The sequence below is a fragment of the Lampris incognitus genome, chromosome 6 (genome assembly GCF_029633865.1).
Source record: "Lampris incognitus isolate fLamInc1 chromosome 6, fLamInc1.hap2, whole genome shotgun sequence".
Classification (NCBI taxonomy): Eukaryota; Metazoa; Chordata; class Actinopteri; order Lampriformes; family Lampridae; genus Lampris; species Lampris incognitus.
Window position 1 is genome coordinate 67,862,169 of NC_079216.1, and position 18,052 is coordinate 67,880,220.

Consider the following 18,052-nt stretch of genomic DNA (forward strand, 5'->3'; position numbering starts at 1 on the left):
TTCAATTCAGTTCAATTCATGCTTTATTGGCATGACATACGTTTGTGTACATATTGCCAAAGCATGTAAAACAACAACAACACAATACAACAATGATTATAATAACAACAACAACAATGTTGTCTCTCTCTCTCTCTCTCTCTCTCTCTCTCTCTCTCTCTCTCTCTCTCTCTCTGTGTGTGTTGGTGATCACTGCTCTGTATCACTCGTCTCAGATTTGATTCTCACCCAGCGTTTTCCTTTTGGCAGGGTTTGTATTCTCGGCCCTCTGCAGAACAAGCCCCTCAGGGACAAGATGGCATTGTTGCCACTCGTCAGCCCTGTGGCCACCTCCTGTGTGTGTTTTGAGACGCAGCATCAGTGGCCAGTGACATTGCTGCTGGTTGGTTTGTCAGAGATTTACCAATCTGCTTATGTAACGTCCAGCCCCCCCATATCCACTGCAGCGGGGGCTTTGCTCCTTTCAGGGATTTGTCTCCACACGTGTGGGGATGTGTGTTTGTATCTGTGTCATCAGCCGTTGTCCGTCAGAGGAAATTCATGTTTCATGTACAGCAGGCCTTTGCCTTTGTGTTGAGAAACACGTGTGTCTCTCACCGGCTAACTTAGTCATCAACTTCAGTTGATCAGCAGATGTTAACGCTGTTATGTACAGCAGCCTCGGTGTACATATCTTTGAGCAAGTTTGATTGGTGTCATCTGTGTGTGTGTGTGTGTGTGTGTGTGTGTGTGTGTGTGTGTGTGTGTGTGTGTGTGTGTGTGTGTGTGTGTACCAGTGTGTAATTGGTGAATGACTGCAGGGAGACAATCTGCTCTTGTTGGCCTCTCAATAGTCACCACTGTGTTTTCTGCAGCCTAATCAAATTTCACATGACGTTCCCTGTTGGAATGCCGGATTGCCGCGGCCCCAGCCCCAGCCCCAGCTCCAGCCCCAGCCCCAGCCCCAGCCCCAGCCCCAGCCCCAGCCCCAGCTCCAGCCCAGCCCCAGCCCCAGCCCCAGCCCCAGCCCCAGCCCCAGCCCCAGCCCCAACCCAGCTCCAGCTCCAGCTCCAGCTCCAGCCCCAGCCCCAGCCCCAGCCCCAGCTCCAGCCCCAGCTCCAGCTCCAGCCCCAGCCCCAGCTCCAGCCCCAGCCCCAGCTCCAGCCCCAGCTCCAGCTCCAGCCCCAGCTCCAGCCCCAACCCCAGCCCCAGCCCCAGCTCCAGCCCCAGCCCCAGCTCCAGCCCCAGCTCCAGCCCCAACCCCAGCCCCAGCCCCAGCCCCAGCCCCAACCCCAGCTCCAGCTCCAGCTCCAGCTCCAGCCCCAGCCCCAGCCCCAGCCCCAGCTCCAGCCCCAGCCCCAGCTCCAGCCCCAGCCCCAGCTCCAGCCCCAGCCCCAGCTCCAGCCCCAGCTCCAGCCCCAACCCCAGCCCCAGCCCCAGCTCCAGCCCCAACCCCAGCCCCAGCTCCAGCCCCAGCTCCAGCCCCAACCCCAGCCCCAGCTCCAGCCCCAGCTCCAGCTCCAGCCCCAGCTCCAGCTCCAGCCCCAGCTCCAGCCCCAACCCCAGCTCCAGCTTCAACCCCAGCTCCAGCCCAGCCCCATCTCCAGCCCCAGCCCCAGCTCCAGCCCCAGCCCCAGCCCCAGCCCCAACCCCAGCTCCAGCTCCAGCTCCAGCTCCAGCTCCAGCCCCAGCCCCAGCTCCAGCCCCAACCCCAGCCCCAGCTCCAGCTCCAGCTCCAGCCCCAGCCCCAGCTCCAGCCCCAGCCCCAGCTCCAGCCCCAGCTCCAGCCCCAGCCCCAGCTCCAGCCCCAACCCCAGCCCCAGCCCCAGCTCCAGCTCCAGCCCCAGCTCCAGCCCCAACCCCAGCCCCAGCTCCAGCTCCAGCCCCAGCTCCAGCTCCAGCCCCAGCCCCAGCCCCAGCCCAGCTCCAGCCCCAACCCCAGCTCCAGCTCAGCTCAGCCCCAGCTCCAGCTCCAGCCCCAGCCCCAGCCCCAGCTCCAGCTCCAGCCCCAACCCCAGCCCCAGCTCCAGCCCCAGCTCCAGCCCCAGCCCCAGCCCCAGCTCCGGGCAGATGACTGTTACAGGGGATGACATCAGTGGTCCGGTGGGGACACAGTAGCCATGTTAGAAGTACTTAATGAATGCAGACTGATTGGAGTATAAAAAGGGATAAACAGTTGAAGCAAACTATGCATGGCATCAGGGCTCGCAGTTTTCTCTGCATATTTTTTATTTCGGTTTCCATTTGAGCAGTTGAAATTCAAAGTCCTCCGTCCCTTTCAAGGTGCTCAACTTTGCAATATGCACATTAAACCTTGAAGCGTATTTATGATCCCGCACCGTGTTACCGCTGTCAGACGATGCAAGTTCTGTAAAGTAAATTTGGAGCTCGCCTTCAGTGAATGATCAAACTGCTCATTTGGACACATGGGTCGTTCAACTATTTATGCCAAAAATGAAAAAAAAACCCTCTTTAAAGAGGACCTCTTCACATTTGCTGTTTATTTCTACTGTTTTCCAGCAGTCGCTGCTCCTCATCTACTCATCCGGGGATTCTGATGGACAGGCTGCTGGGAGTAATGGAGCTGGTGAATATGACAGATGTCCATCTTTATGTCTGCTCGGTCATCCCCGATTAAGCCTTTCGTTTTTGTTTTTTTTCTAAATGGGGGACCATTTGGGAATATTAATCACTGTGATAAATCTCTCAAGTATGAAACGACTGTCAAACCTTTTTGGTCATTGTACGCTCACGGCGTACTGTCTGTGTTGGCGTATTCAAGCATGACAATGACGACTCCCCACAACTGCTGATGTGAAAGAGTATTTAAACAGTATGGTTTCAGGGCCACCACCTGTGTGTGTGTGTGTGTGTGTGTTGTGTTGTGTTGTGTATGTTTGTGTAAGCATTTGGTGATTCCTGACGGTACATTATTTACAGCTAAACTAGATCCACCTTTCAAGCTTCCATTTGTTACACTAAAGCAACACCCTTTTGATGTCTTCAGTTAGGGGAGAGAGACAGAGAATTTGATGTCTTCAGTTAGGAGAGAGAGACAGAGAATTTGATGTCTTCAGTTAGGAGAGAGAGACAGAGAATTTGATGTCTTCAGTTAGGAGAGAGAGAGACAGAGAATTTGATGTCTTCAGTTAGGAGAGAGAGACAGAGAATTTGATGTCTTCAGTTAGGGGAGAGAGAGACAGAGAATTTGATGTCTTCAGTTAGGGGAGAGAGAGACAGAGAATTTGATGTCTTCAGTTAGGGGAGAGAGACAGAGAATTTGATGTCTTCAGTTAGGAGAGAGAGAGACAGAGAATTTGATGTCTTCAGTTAGGAGAGAGACAGAGAATTTTATGTCTTCAGTTAGGAGAGAGAGACAGAGAATTTGATGTCTTCAGTTAGGAGAGAGAGACAGAGAATTTGATGTCTTCAGTTAGGAGAGAGAGAGACAGAGAATTTGATGTCTTCAGTTAGGAGAGAGAGACAGAGAATTTGATGTCTTCAGTTAGGAGAGAGAGACAGAGAATTTGATGTCTTCATTTAGGAGAGAGAGACAAAGAATTTGATGTCTTCAGTTAGGAGAGAGAGACAGAGAATTTGATGTCTTCAGTTAGGGGAGAGAGAGACAGAGAATTTGATGTCTTCAGTTAGGAGAGAGAGACAGAGAATTTGATGTCTTCAGTTAGGAGAGAGAGAGACAGAGAATTTGATGTCTTCAGTTAGGAGAGAGAGACAGAGAATTTGATGTCTTCAGTTAGGAGAGAGAGACAGAGAATTTGATGTCTTCAGTTAGGAGAGAGAGACAGAGAATTTGATGTCTTCAGTTAGGAGAGAGAGACAGAGAATTTGATGTCTTCAGTTAGGAGAGAGAGACAGAGAATTTGATGTCTTCAGTTAGGGGAGAGAGAGACAGACAATTTGATGTCTTCAGTTAGGAGAGAGAGACAGAGAATTTGATGTCTTCAGTTAGGAGAGAGAGACAGAGAATTTGATGTCTTCAGTTAGGAGAGAGAGACAGAGAATTTGATGTCTTCAGTTAGGAGAGAGAGACAGAGAATTTGATGTCTTCAGTTAGGAGAGAGAGACAGAGAATTTGACGTCTTCAGTTAGGGGAGAGAGAGAGACAGAGAATTTGATGTCTTCAGTTAGGGGAGAGAGAGACAGAGAATTTGATGTCTTCGGTTAGGAGAGAGAGACAGAGAATTTGATGTCTTCAGTTAGGAGAGAGACAGAGAATTTGATGTCTTCAGTTAGGAGAGAGAGACAGAGAATTTGATGTCTTCAGTTAGGAGAGAGAGACAGAGAATTTGATGTCTTCAGTTAGGGGAGGGAGAGACAGAGAATTTGATGCCTTCAGTTAGGGGAGAGAGAGACAGAGAATTTGATGTCTTCAGTTAGGAGAGAGAGACAGAGAATTTGATGTCTTCAGTTAGGAGAGAGAGAGACGGAGAATTTGATGTCTTCAGTTAGGGGAGAGAGAGACAGAGAATTTGATGTCTTCAGTTAGGGGAGAGAGAGACAGACATTGATGTCTTCAGTTAGGAGAGAGAGACAGAGAATTTGATGTCTTCAGTTAGGAGAGAGAGACAGAGAATTTGATGTCTTCAGTTAGGAGAGAGAGACAGAAAATTCGATGTCTTCAGTTAGGAGAGAGAGACAGAGAATTTGATGTCTTCAGTTTGGAGAGAGAGAGAAAGAGAATTTGATGTCTTCAGTTAGGGGAGAGAGAGACAGAGAATTTGATGTCTTCAGTTAGGAGAGAGAGACAGAGAATTTGATGTCTTCAGTTAGGAGAGAGACAGAGAATTTGATGTCTTCAGTTAGGAGAGAGAGACAGAGAATTTGATGTCTTCAGTTAGGAGAGAGAGACAGAGAATTTGATGTCTTCAGTTAGGAGAGAGAGACAGAGAATATGATGTCTTCAGTTAGGGGAGAGAGACAGAGAATTTGATGTCTTCAGTTAGGGGAGAGAGACAGAGAATTTGATGTCTCCAGTTAGGAGAGAGAGACAGAGAATTTGATGTCTTCAGTTAGGAGAGAGGGACAGAGAATTTGATGTCTTCAGTTAGGAGAGAGAGACAGAATTTGATGTCTTCAGTTAGGGGAGAGAGAGACAGAGAATTTGATGTCTTCAGTTAGGAGAGAGAGACAGAGAATTTGATGTCTTCAGTTAGGAGAGAGAGAGACAGAGAATTTGATGTCTTCAGTTAGGAGAGAGAGACAGAGAATTTGATGTCTTCAGTTAGGAGAGAGAGAGACAGAGAATTTGATGTCTTCAGTTAGGAGAGAGAGAGACAGAGAATTTGATGTCTTCAGTTAGGAGAGAGAGACAGAGAATTTGATGTCTTCAGTTAGGAGAGAGAGAGACAGAGAATTTGATGTCTTCAGTTAGGAGAGAGAGACAGAGAATTTGATGTCTTCAGTTAGGGGAGAGAGAGACAGAGAATTTGATGTCTTCAGTTAGGAGAGAGAGACAGAGAATTTGATGTCTTCAGTTAGGAGAGAGAGACAGAGAATTTGATGTCTTCAGTTAGGAGAGAGAGAGACAGAGAATTTCATGTCTTCAGTTAGGAGAGAGAGACAGAGAATTTGATGTCTTCAGTTAGGAGAGAGAGAGACAGAGAATTTGATGTCTTCAGTTAGGAGAGAGAGACAGAGAATTTGATGTCTTCAGTTAGGGGAGAGAGAGACAGAGAATTTGATGTCTTCAGTTAGGGGAGAGAGAGACAGAGAATTTGATGTCTTCAGTTAGGGGAGAGAGACAGAGAATTTGATGTCTTCAGTTAGGAGAGAGAGAGACAGAGAATTTGATGTCTTCAGTTAGGAGAGAGACAGAGAATTTTATGTCTTCAGTTAGGAGAGAGAGACAGAGAATGTGATGTCTTCAGTTAGGAGAGAGAGACAGAGAATTTGATGTCTTCAGTTAGGAGAGAGAGAGACAGAGAATTTGATGTCTTCAGTTAGGAGAGAGAGACAGAGAATTTGATGTCTTCAGTTAGGAGAGAGAGACAGAGAATTTGATGTCTTCATTTAGGAGAGAGAGACAAAGAATTTGATGTCTTCAGTTAGGAGAGAGAGACAGAGAATTTGATGTCTTCAGTTAGGGGAGAGAGAGACAGAGAATTTGATGTCTTCAGTTAGGAGAGAGAGACAGAGAATTTGATGTCTTCAGTTAGGAGAGAGAGAGACAGAGAATTTGATGTCTTCAGTTAGGAGAGAGAGACAGAGAATTTGATGTCTTCAGTTAGGGGAGAGAGAGACAGAGAATTTGATGTCTTCAGTTAGGAGAGAGAGACAGAGAATTTGATGTCTTCAGTTAGGAGAGAGAGACAGAGAATTTGATGTCTTCAGTTAGGAGAGAGAGACAGAGAATTTGATGTCTTCAGTTAGGGGAGAGAGAGACAGACAATTTGATGTCTTCAGTTAGGAGAGAGAGACAGAGAATTTGATGTCTTCAGTTAGGAGAGAGAGACAGAGAATTTGATGTCTTCAGTTAGGAGAGAGAGACAGAGAATTTGATGTCTTCAGTTAGGAGAGAGAGACAGAGAATTTGATGTCTTCAGTTAGGAGAGAGAGACAGAGAATTTGACGTCTTCAGTTAGGGGAGAGAGAGAGACAGAGAATTTGATGTCTTCAGTTAGGGGAGAGAGAGACAGAGAATTTGATGTCTTCGGTTAGGAGAGAGAGACAGAGAATTTGATGTCTTCAGTTAGGAGAGAGACAGAGAATTTGATGTCTTCAGTTAGGAGAGAGAGACAGAGAATTTGATGTCTTCAGTTAGGAGAGAGAGACAGAGAATTTGATGTCTTCAGTTAGGGGAGGGAGAGACAGAGAATTTGATGCCTTCAGTTAGGGGAGAGAGAGACAGAGAATTTGATGTCTTCAGTTAGGAGAGAGAGACAGAGAATTTGATGTCTTCAGTTAGGAGAGAGAGAGACGGAGAATTTGATGTCTTCAGTTAGGGGAGAGAGAGACAGAGAATTTGATGTCTTCAGTTAGGGGAGAGAGAGACAGACATTGATGTCTTCAGTTAGGAGAGAGAGACAGAGAATTTGATGTCTTCAGTTAGGAGAGAGAGACAGAGAATTTGATGTCTTCAGTTAGGAGAGAGAGACAGAAAATTCGATGTCTTCAGTTAGGAGAGAGAGACAGAGAATTTGATGTCTTCAGTTTGGAGAGAGAGAGAAAGAGAATTTGATGTCTTCAGTTAGGGGAGAGAGAGACAGAGAATTTGATGTCTTCAGTTAGGAGAGAGAGACAGAGAATTTGATGTCTTCAGTTAGGAGAGAGACAGAGAATTTGATGTCTTCAGTTAGGAGAGAGAGACAGAGAATTTGATGTCTTCAGTTAGGAGAGAGAGACAGAGAATTTGATGTCTTCAGTTAGGAGAGAGAGACAGAGAATATGATGTCTTCAGTTAGGGGAGAGAGACAGAGAATTTGATGTCTTCAGTTAGGGGAGAGAGACAGAGAATTTGATGTCTCCAGTTAGGAGGGAGAGACAGAGAATTTGATGTCTTCAGTTAGGAGAGAGGGACAGAGAATTTGATGTCTTCAGTTAGGAGAGAGAGACAGAATTTGATGTCTTCAGTTAGGGGAGAGAGAGACAGAGAATTTGATGTCTTCAGTTAGGAGAGAGAGACAGAGAATTTGATGTCTTCAGTTAGGAGAGAGAGAGACAGAGAATTTGATGTCTTCAGTTAGGAGAGAGAGACAGAGAATTTGATGTCTTCAGTTAGGAGAGAGAGAGACAGAGAATTTGATGTCTTCAGTTAGGAGAGAGAGAGACAGAGAATTTGATGTCTTCAGTTAGGAGAGAGAGACAGAGAATTTGATGTCTTCAGTTAGGAGAGAGAGAGACAGAGAATTTGATGTCTTCAGTTAGGAGAGAGAGACAGAGAATTTGATGTCTTCAGTTAGGGGAGAGAGAGACAGAGAATTTGATGTCTTCAGTTAGGAGAGAGAGACAGAGAATTTGATGTCTTCAGTTAGGGGAGAGAGAGACAGAGAATTTGATGTCTTCAGTTAGGAGAGAGAGAGACAGAGAATTTGATGTCTTCAGTTAGGAGAGAGAGACAGAGAATTTGATGTCTTCAGTTAGGAGAGAGAGAGACAGAGAATTTCATGTCTTCAGTTAGGAGAGAGAGACAGAGAATTTGATGTCTTCAGTTAGGGGAGAGAGAGACAGAGAATTTGATGTCTTCAGTTAGGAGAGAGAGACAGAGAATTTGATGTCTCCAGTTAGGAGAGAGAGACAGAGAATTTGATGTCTTCAGTTAGGAGAGAGAAAGACAGAGAATTTGATGTCTTCAGTTAGGAGAGAGAGAGACAGAGAATTTCATGTCTTCAGTTAGGAGAGAGAGACAGAGAATTTGATGTCTCCAGTTAGGAGAGAGAGACAGAGAATTTGATGTCTTCAGTTAGGGGAGGGAGAGACAGAGAATGGGAGAAAACCAGAGACAGTATATTTCAATGCAGTTTAAGCTTTTAATTTGGGTTCTCTGATGTAATTTGCTATTACGTAGCCGCTGACGAGCCGCCTCCTGAAGGCTGTCCTCAAGGCCACAGTACCAGTGGAAATGGCTGCCATGGCAACTACATTTCTCTCCCTCTCTTCAGAGGTTGATGTTTTTCATCCTTCTCTCTGTTGCTTTCCCCCCACACCTTTCTGTCATTTTCTGTTACTTGGCCTTTTTAAAAGTTGCCGGGGCTTAAATCCCCATCTTGCTGTTGTTGCACCAGGTTTGTTTTCCTGTTATTCTGCCCAAACACAACTGCTTATTCTTATCAAAGAACATGGCGCCCTCCTCTTCTCAGACTAATACACTAGCTTCTCTCTCCCACCCGTCCGTCTGGCTCAAGTCAGTGTCACGTAGGTACCCCTCTCGTTCTGCCTGCGGTGCTGCTCCTGCTGTGGTTCTGGTGCGTCATTGCTGAGGCAGGTGGCCGTCGCTGAATAAAACAATGTGCGTCAAAGCCGACAACTGAGAGAGGGCTGCTTTACTTTTTTAATATTGAGGGTTTTTTTTTACAATGCAACAATATTAATTATAGCCAGAGAACAGAGGGAATCTATGCCAGTTAGTGAAATGAGGAATCCAGTCAGAATACGAAAGCCTCAACTCAAAAGTGGGAAGCATTTTAAAGAGTAACTAAATCCTACACCAATGTAGTGAGTTTGCTGTTATCTACAGGTTAAAACCCATGTAAAGGTTAAAAACATGCCAGGGTGGGGTATCCGGGTGGCATGGCGGTCTATTCCGTTTCCTACCAACACTGGAATCACCGGTTCGAAACCCCGTGTTACCTCCGGCTTGGTCGGGCATCCCTACAGACACAGTTGGCCGTGTCTGCGGGTGGGAAGCCCAGATGTGGGTATGTGTCCTGGTTGCTGCACCAGCACCTCCTCTGGTCAGTCGGGCACCTGTTTGGGGGGGGGGGGACTGGGGGGGGGGGGTAATTTGATCCTCCCACGCACTACATCCCCCTGGCAAAACTCCTCACTGTCAGGTGAAAAAAAGCGGCTGGCGACTCCACATGTATCGGGGGAGACGTGACAGTCTGCAGCCCTCCCCGGATCGGCAGAGGGGGTGGAACAGTGATGGGGACAGCTCGGAAGAGTGGGGTAATTGGCCGGATACAATTGGGGAGAAAAAGGGGAAGAAAAATAAAAACATGCCAGGGTGGTTTTGGTACTCTGTGGTGTTAGCATAGCAGGACAAACACAGCTGCAGCTTACAACATTAATAATGGCTCTGTTGGATGTAGATGTACCAAAGAACCAGCATTGGCAGTACTACTGACAATTGTTACTGCTGGGTCTGTCTGTCTGTCTGTCTGTCAATGCTAATAATCAAACAGACCCATTATTAATGTTATTAGCTGCTATGCTAACATCACAGAGTACCAAGACCAGCCTGCCATGTTTTCAAGCTTAACTGTTTTTGAGCCTATAGATGTCAGCAGTTGTGTAGTGGTGTTTTTAGAACTGGGGGAATGCACTTACCACTTTTTTCTGCATTACAAAAACCAAAATCACATTTCAAAGTTAATTTAAATAATGAGTCCCCCCCCCCCCCCATTACACCCATAGATGTCAGCAAACTTGCTATGATCCAGTAGGGCTTAGTTGCTCTTTAACAGTCTTCTCATTACGAAGGTTCTGCTCGTCACACGGTCACTCTTATGCTCGCCATCTCTTGGCCGTCTTGCTCACTTCCTCTGCTCTTGTGTAACTAATCTCCGTGAACCTCACCATGAGACTCACACTCATACAGCTCTGTACAGAACTGGAGCCAGAAGAATGAGAGGAAATGCATAAGCCAGACAGGCCCAGGCATCAGAACGCTGTGTGTCTCTGTGTGTCTGTTTGTGTTTGTGTGCGTGTGCATGCGTGTGATGTGCAAACGTAGTTACATAAGTACATAATTGAGGTACATGATTGATTGATTGACAGATGCAATACAAATTAAGCACATTTATGTAGCTCTTTGTAGCTCTTGGAATCTTAGAATATTTTTTCTAAAGCTGAAAATGTTATATGTAGTTGGTTTCGTACATCATTTTATGATGACTGTAAGCAACCGTTTCAGAGTAATGCCGAGTACGTGTCAGTGTACATAAGTGTGAGCCAGGTGAATGTTTTTTGTGATCCCTTGTTAAGAGGGTTTGTTTCCTGCACAGGGATGAGGGATGAGGGCTGTTGCACCTGCTTCCATAGTTCATCTCCAATCTATGGTAATGAGTTGCGTTACATAATTCCTGGCAGGGCTCTACACTCGTCTCTGCAGAAGGGCTCCTAGTGTCTCACCTCACCTTGCTAACAATAATGGATTTTTGCTGGTGTCAGACAAAGTTGTGCTGTGTATCCTTTTGCCAGGGATCAAACCACATTGCTCAGTCTGTTGTGTAATATCCTGTTCTTACAAAATCTGTCTCTGCAGTGATGAAGGTCACCTGTCTCTCTCCCTCGCATATGATTGTGTTATAATTCTCTCTCTCCCCCTCTGTCTCTCTTTACCCAACCCCCACCTCTGTTTTTCAGGAGAGGGCTTTGAGCAGAGTCCAATCCGAAGGTCCTTTAAGTCAAAAGTTCTGGCCCATTATCCTGAAAGCACGAACAAGTACCCCTTCAATAAAGATGCTGTCAATATGGTGAGATATTTCATATGCTGTCAATATGGTGAGATATTGTTGTGCAGTAAAACAGCTAAAAGGTAAGGGCAAAATCAGTTCTGAAATCTTTTTCACGTCAGATAAAACATAATTGTATTTATTTCAAGCATCTCTGGATATTTATTTGACAGGACAGTCAGAGTAACAAAACTAACTCAAAAGCAACTGTGTGCAAAGACGCTGCCCCGCCCCACCCCACCCTCTCTTTGTTTGCTGCTCCACACGGACTAGAGTTGGGTTTGTTCAAAGACACTGAATGCTTTCTGTTTCAAGTGTTTCCGTTGGGGTCCCATGGGTAAGCAAGTCAGGATGAAGAAAGGTTTACCCTCAAATGGTTTCTCAATAAATTGAATTAATCAAAATTTCTGCATTAGCCTTTTTTTTTCGTCATACTAAAACAGCCTCTAAGACACTGACAAACTGTGTAGGGTTTTTATTATTGGTCGTTTTAGAATGTAAACGGATGATTTTATTTTACAAACCCCATTTACAATATCAGTCATTGCGGACAGTTTTAGGGGTTAGGCTTTAACACTTGTCCGTCTCTCCCTTCATTCTCTCCTTGTTCTAATCATTCGCCCACCCTCTTTTTATTTACAATGTTTGCTTTTTTCCCCCCTATGCCTCCTCAGCTGTGCATGCCACGGGGTCTGGCGTTTCGTACACAAGCGGACAGCCTTGAGCCTCACTTCCACTCATTCACAGTTGCCGCTGATAATGGCACGCGCTCCTATGGCTTTGTCCTCACCTTCTATGAAGAAGTGACGTGTAGTCAGATCGCCACTGCCATGCAGACACTTTACCAGATGCATCATGTGGAGCACCACTCCACCTCCACCACCTCCTCACACTCTTCCTCCTCATCGTCCGCCTCCTCTCCCTCCACCTCCAGTATGGACTCTCTCGTAAGCAGCCTGGATGAGTCAGACGCCGAGTCTCTGGCCGGGGGATCTGTCTGCCTCGGCTGTGCGGGCTCCTTTGACCCGACGCGAGACACTCTGTTTGCATCTAAAGCCCTCTGCCTCCTCACACCTCTGCCCTTCCTCCAGGCTGCTCGACAGTTTCTGTCTCAGCTGCACCATGCTGTGACATCACACATGGCCCCGCCCCTCCCCCTGGAGAGCTACATCCACAATATCCTGTATGAGGTGCCCTTGCCCCCTCCTGGCAGGTCACTGAGGTTCCACGGTGTAGAGGGGCCCATTTTGTGCCAGCAGCCAGGCCCAGGAGAGCTCCCTCTGGGTGACTATCCCCTTGGAGAGGTCTTCTCCCTGCTAGGTGTGGACAATATGGTGCAACTGCTGACTTGTGTACTTATGGAGACACAGGTTCTTCTCTACTCTCACGGTAATCCTTTTGACTATTGAGTCAATCCTACTTAATTGCTTAGAAATTTGATATTACCTTTGTGTATTTGAGGTGACTTCTCCAAATAGCTTGGTTCATCCCTTCCCCCCTTTGTCTCTCCAGACTACCAGCGATTGATGACAGTGGCGGAGAGCATCACTACCTTGTTGTTCCCATTCCAATGGCAACACATCTACCTGCCCATTCTACCTGCTCCTTTACACCACCTTCTGGATGCCCCTGTGCCATTCCTCATGGGTATCCAGCGGAGAGATGGAGCGCAACGATCCTCCCTTAACCTTCCACATGAGGTAAAGCACCGATTAAGGGTTTTATGCCACTTGCATATACATTTTTTTTTCTGTTAACAGCATTCCAATCAGTGCGACTCAAGATGAACATCTTCAAGTCTATAATTTAACACACCCTGATAGTTTTGGTCCTGCTGTATTAACAGTTATCATTTTTAAAAATTTCTGCATCCTTTTAGCCCTTTTCTGATCTTCCCCATTCTGCATGAAAAACAATATATGCTCAGGCATTGGTAAACACTGATGAAGCAGTTCTTTAGAGCGCTTCACAAATCCAAATCTTCATCCGTACTGAACGAGCATGCCGTGCTGCAGAAGCATCTCACGGGGATCTCTCTGACGTTGCTCTGCCCAAGAAGGGAGTCTGGAGAAAGAAAGGAAAGGGCAGGAAAATCTAGCAAAGTGAATAATTAATGTGAAATAGGGATCGGCCCTTATATTTGGGATTGTGTGACACAGTGAATGAGTGGTGAGGTGTAATGGTAAGAATGCAGCATTTCTGTTGTATGACTCTTTTAACAAAAGCAGTGAGCAAGCTATTTATTGTGGGTTTAATGCATTTGACCATGTATGGTTTGACTAATGTCAGTAGTGGCACAGAGCGTGTGCTCCAGTCGATTTTAATCAGATAATAAGTAGTTAGCAGGCACGTATTATTTTATTTACTCATTTCTCATTTGACTGACTTATAAATTAGCTGAGTCTAATGTTATCTCTTCAAAACTGCAAAATCAGCTTCAACCTCTGCTTTGGCATCCATCTTCTCCACGTTTTCTCCATTTCCCAAAACAAAGGGATGATGGGCAGGGAGAAATGGTGTCTAGGAGGGAGTTGGAAATGGAGCAGCGGAGTAACAGGGAGTGACAGGGTTGCTGGAGTGCTAGGCTAGTATTCCTTCAGCTTTCCACACCACAGCATCCCAGCATCCCCCGGGGTGATGAACTGATTTCAGAGTCAGAGGTCACTGCTGAAGGTTTTGCTGCTGCTGACTGGGCTGCTCACTGCTGCTGCATAGAAATGTAAATTTATTTTCAGTGCATATATTCTCCTCTTCAGTTCAGTGCTCTGCACATTTTCTCCTATGAGTTTTGCTCAGTTTGATTTAATTTTTTTCCTGGTATTTGCTCTTTCCTAATTCAACAGTATCACCTTGCTAATGTTTAACCTATCTAGTGGCAGCCCATATAGTTTGATAATCTTATACGCTAATATGGCTGAGTCTCTCTAAGCCTATCATCATTAAATGCCAAGAATCCATTAATACCATGTAAGTCCCCCTCTCTGATCTTAAGTGGGTGTTTCTACACTTGGCCCCAATGTGGTCAAAGCTTACCCACGTCGTCTACAGGAGATGAAGCGTATCCTGCACCGTCAGCTGTTTTTTTTCCCTCTCATGAATATTTTTATTGAATTTTAAACAAGCAAACAAAATACGCACAGGAAATTTGTAGAGTGCACAACAGCACATCTGTGATAGAGGAGCACATATAGTAATCTTGTCCCAATCAGCCCTCACTCCCACTAGCCCCATCTGCAAGCCGGGATTCCATGTAAAGGGAACTTTTTGTTTGAGTTACACACTGAGTAGTGGCTCTTTTCAAGGTTTCAACGGGACATGATGTCCCTCAGCCACAGAGCGTGGGTGGGCGTGAAGCTTCCCTCCATCTTAGTAATACTGCACGTCTGGCCAAAAGATAGGCGAAGGACAGTGTGCGGCATTTGATTGGAGTCAGGCGCACGTCATCCTCTCCAGTGGTGCCAAAGACGGCGAGCAGAGGGTTGGGTTCGAGGACAAAATTGAGGATTAGGGATAAGGTTTGGAAAAGGACCTTCTAGTATTTTTCCAGGCTAGGGCATGTCCAGAACACGTGGGTAAGGGAAGGGTTCACATCTGGGTAAATACGAGCTAGCTTGGCCCTGTGCCCTACCTTGTAACAACAGACAGTGACGGGCACAGAGGAATGTTGAATTAACCAGCTTGAAGATTGAATCCCATGTATCGTTTGACAGTGAAGGGTTTGAATCCTGCTGCCAGGCAGTTTTAATTTTGTTGAGGAGGGCATGTGTTATTCCTACCAGCTCGTCATAGATAGCTGATATTAACCCTTTTTGCATGATGGGTGTAAACAAAGAAACACATCAGCGGTGTTTCTATCAGGTGCCCCAACGACATCTAGTATCTGAGCATGGACAAAGTGTCTGGTTTGCAGATACCTGAAAAAATGGGTATTTGGTTGGTTAAACTTTTCAGAAAGTTGTTCAAATGATGCAAAACTGTTTTTGATAAAAAGGTCTTTCAGGCGTCTGGGTAGTGTAGTGGTCTAGTCCGTTGCCTACCAACACAGGGATCACTGGTTCGAATCCCCGTGTTACTTCCGGCTTGATCGGGCGTCCCTACAGACACAATTGGCCGTGTCTGCGGGTGGGAAGCTGGATGTGGGTATGTGTCCTGGTCACTGCACTAGCGCCTCCTCTGGTCGGTCAAGGTGCTTGTTCGGGGGGGAGGGGGAACTGAGGGGAATAGCATGATCCTCCCACTCGCTACTTCCTGCTGGTGAAACTCCTCACTGTCAGGTGAAAAGAAGCAGCTGGTGACTCCACATGTATGGGAGGAGGCATGTGGTAGTCTGCAGCCCTCCCTGGATCAGCAGAGGGGGTGGAGCAGAGACCGGGACGGCTCAAAATAGTGGGGTAATTGGTCAGATACAACTGAGGAGAAAAAGGGGGGGAGGATCCAAAAAAAAAAAAGAGAGAGGGAGAATGGAGTGTCTGGTTTGCAGATAACTGGAAAAAAAAGGGTATTTGGAAGGTTAAACTTTTCAGAAAGTTGTTCAAATGATGCAAAACTGTTTTCGATAAAAAAGCTCTTTAAAGCATTCAGTACCCCAGGGTGGAAGAGATGGTGGAATAGAATAGGACTTGAGAGAGAAAAGTGATGAAAAGCAGTGTTTTCTGATCTGAGCCTGCACTCTCACGGTGTGCCAGATTACTGGTTTATCAGTTGATTTATTTTGGGAAAGAGGGAGTGAGGATCCAAGCAGTGCAGGAATGGAAAGGTTTGTAACAGATTTCAACACCATTGCCACCCATGATGGACAGTCAGCTTGGTTATGAAAGTGTGACCAAAGTGTAAGACAGTGTATATTAGCCACCCAGTAATAAAAACGGAAACTAGGCAGTGCCATGCCTCCACCATCAGCTTTTTAAACCCATTTTGATTATCTTATGGGGGGACCCGCTTAAAAGTTGGATGCAGTGACAGCATCCAGATGTCTCATATTCTGATTTGTCTTCTTTTTCTGCCATTTCCCTCAGGCCAACCTCTGCTTTGTGGACATTGACAACCACTGCATCGAGGCACCTGAGGACCTCCCGTTGTTTCCGGAACAGACGGAGCTCATCCAGGAACTAAGTGAAGTACTAATACGGTTTGGCCTCCCTCCACAAGGAGGTGTGATGAATAAGCCTGTCACCGCTCCTCCTTGCCTCAGCACCCTGGTCCTCGAGGACCTGATGGAGGACAGAAGGAATGGGAACCTTGGAGGAGAGGAGCTGGCTGTGCTCGAGAGACTGCAGGCACTGGCACGAAGGTGTGGAGGAGGAAAATTGACAGATGGAGAGAAGACACTGGGACGTGTGTTTGAGGAAGAGGAAGAGGAGCTGAGGTCTGCAAAGATGAATGTTCAGCTGAGGGAGGTGTTTGCCAGCCGATTTGCTGCCATGTTTGGCAGATATGAGGAGTTTGTCCTTCACAGTGCTCCTGATCTGGAATCCTGGTTGAGTAACCGAGAGGGAACATGCTGCTTTGACAAGGTACTTTGAGAGACAACTATTTTACAATCAGTTGGCCAGTTAAAAGGGAAAATTCACCGATTTTCAACTTTATCTCTGTCTATCTGTCTATCTGTGACAGGGCTAGCACATGAAAAACACCTGCAGTTGTTCCTAATAATTTCTGTATCTGTGGAGCGGAATTGAAACCGTTTTTTTTTTTACCACCAATTGACATGTCATGACATCATTTGGCGGGCTGAAAAAACTACAGTGTGGCAGGATTTCTAATACTCTAATCTACACTAAACACGCTGTTCAAAAAACATAACAGGACGTTTCCAATGGTGGAAATGATGTCCCACAACAGTACACACGATGATAAAGAGGCTTGCGCACAATACATTGTGGTACATGTAGTTACAGCGGGAAAGACTCTGTGCAGGAGAACACTAATGTCTCCACCAGTATCGTACACGGTGAGGACTTTATTGCTTCAGTCCACTACATTACCCATCAGTACCGACTGCATACGCACAAAACCATCAGTGAAGTTTCCCTTTACAGCTGAAATCTGTTATTTCCCGGATCTGTCCCCGCCTCTCACAGTGATAACAGCAACAAGGTGAAGCACCCTTGTCGCCGTGTGCTGTCCGCTCAGCAGTAAACAGTTCCCACCGCTGTAAAAATGGTTTCCTCTGACTGCAGCGAACACAGGCCATCTAACATATCGCAAACGAAATCAAACTGCATGGAAAAATGGTTGTACTGTAATACTGATTATAGAATTGGTAGATTAGCTGTCCAACAGAAGTATCGCCATTTGTCATCATGTTTTAATCCTCTTTCCTGCTGGAGTAGGGACGTGTTGGCGCTGCACCTACTATGTTCATCCCACCTGGTAAAAAAAAAAAAGAAAAAGTTCAACAGTTGTATATGGAGCATGTCTCTAACCATGGTAAGGATGTCAGTGAGTCTCATGCAGCCTGACTCCATGGTCCAGATGAAAAAAATGACTATTTATTAATGGAGACAAATCCCGGATCCCAGCTTTAAATCTGAATGATCTTATTAGTCTGTGTGTTTTTTAAAAATAACTTGTTCCTGTGATATGATGACAGAACTCCTCTTCATTTCAATCATCTTCTTCAGGTGCATCAATGTTGTTTTTGAATTGTGCCAGGGTTCCTTCCTCTCAGTCCAGCCTGCAACCCACCTGAGCTTCCTGTCGCGGTTCCTGGAGACGGCCATATTCTCCTCTTTTGTGGACGGGAAGGTGATCTCTCGCTGGGCAGACCGGGAGCCACTGCAGCGGCTGTTCGACAGCCGCCTGGAGAGAGAGCGGCTGTATGACACCGATGAGGAGGATGCTCACAGATACCGCTACAGGAAGTGCACCAAGCTCTTCGATTCAAGTGAGTGTTCACTGCTCTCTTCAGCGTCCTGGGTGTTGTTACAGTCGACCAGATT

The 18,052-nt window shown here is 46.2% G+C and overlaps 1 protein-coding gene across 2 annotated transcripts in view; it reads left to right on the forward strand.

Annotated features, from left to right (window-relative positions):
* The window catches only part of LOC130114168 (DENN domain-containing protein 5B-like), a 34,330-nt gene that overhangs the window by 3,339 nt on the left and 12,939 nt on the right, over nt 1-18,052 (forward strand). For both annotated transcript variants that reach the window (XM_056281960.1, XM_056281961.1), the window contains exons 2-6: nt 11,023-11,132; nt 11,786-12,500; nt 12,624-12,811; nt 16,127-16,624; nt 17,766-17,997. In XM_056281960.1, the coding sequence (XP_056137935.1) occupies nt 11,023-11,132; nt 11,786-12,500; nt 12,624-12,811; nt 16,127-16,624; nt 17,766-17,997 (1,743 nt within the window). The remainder of the gene's footprint in view (nt 1-11,022; nt 11,133-11,785; nt 12,501-12,623; nt 12,812-16,126; nt 16,625-17,765; nt 17,998-18,052) is intronic.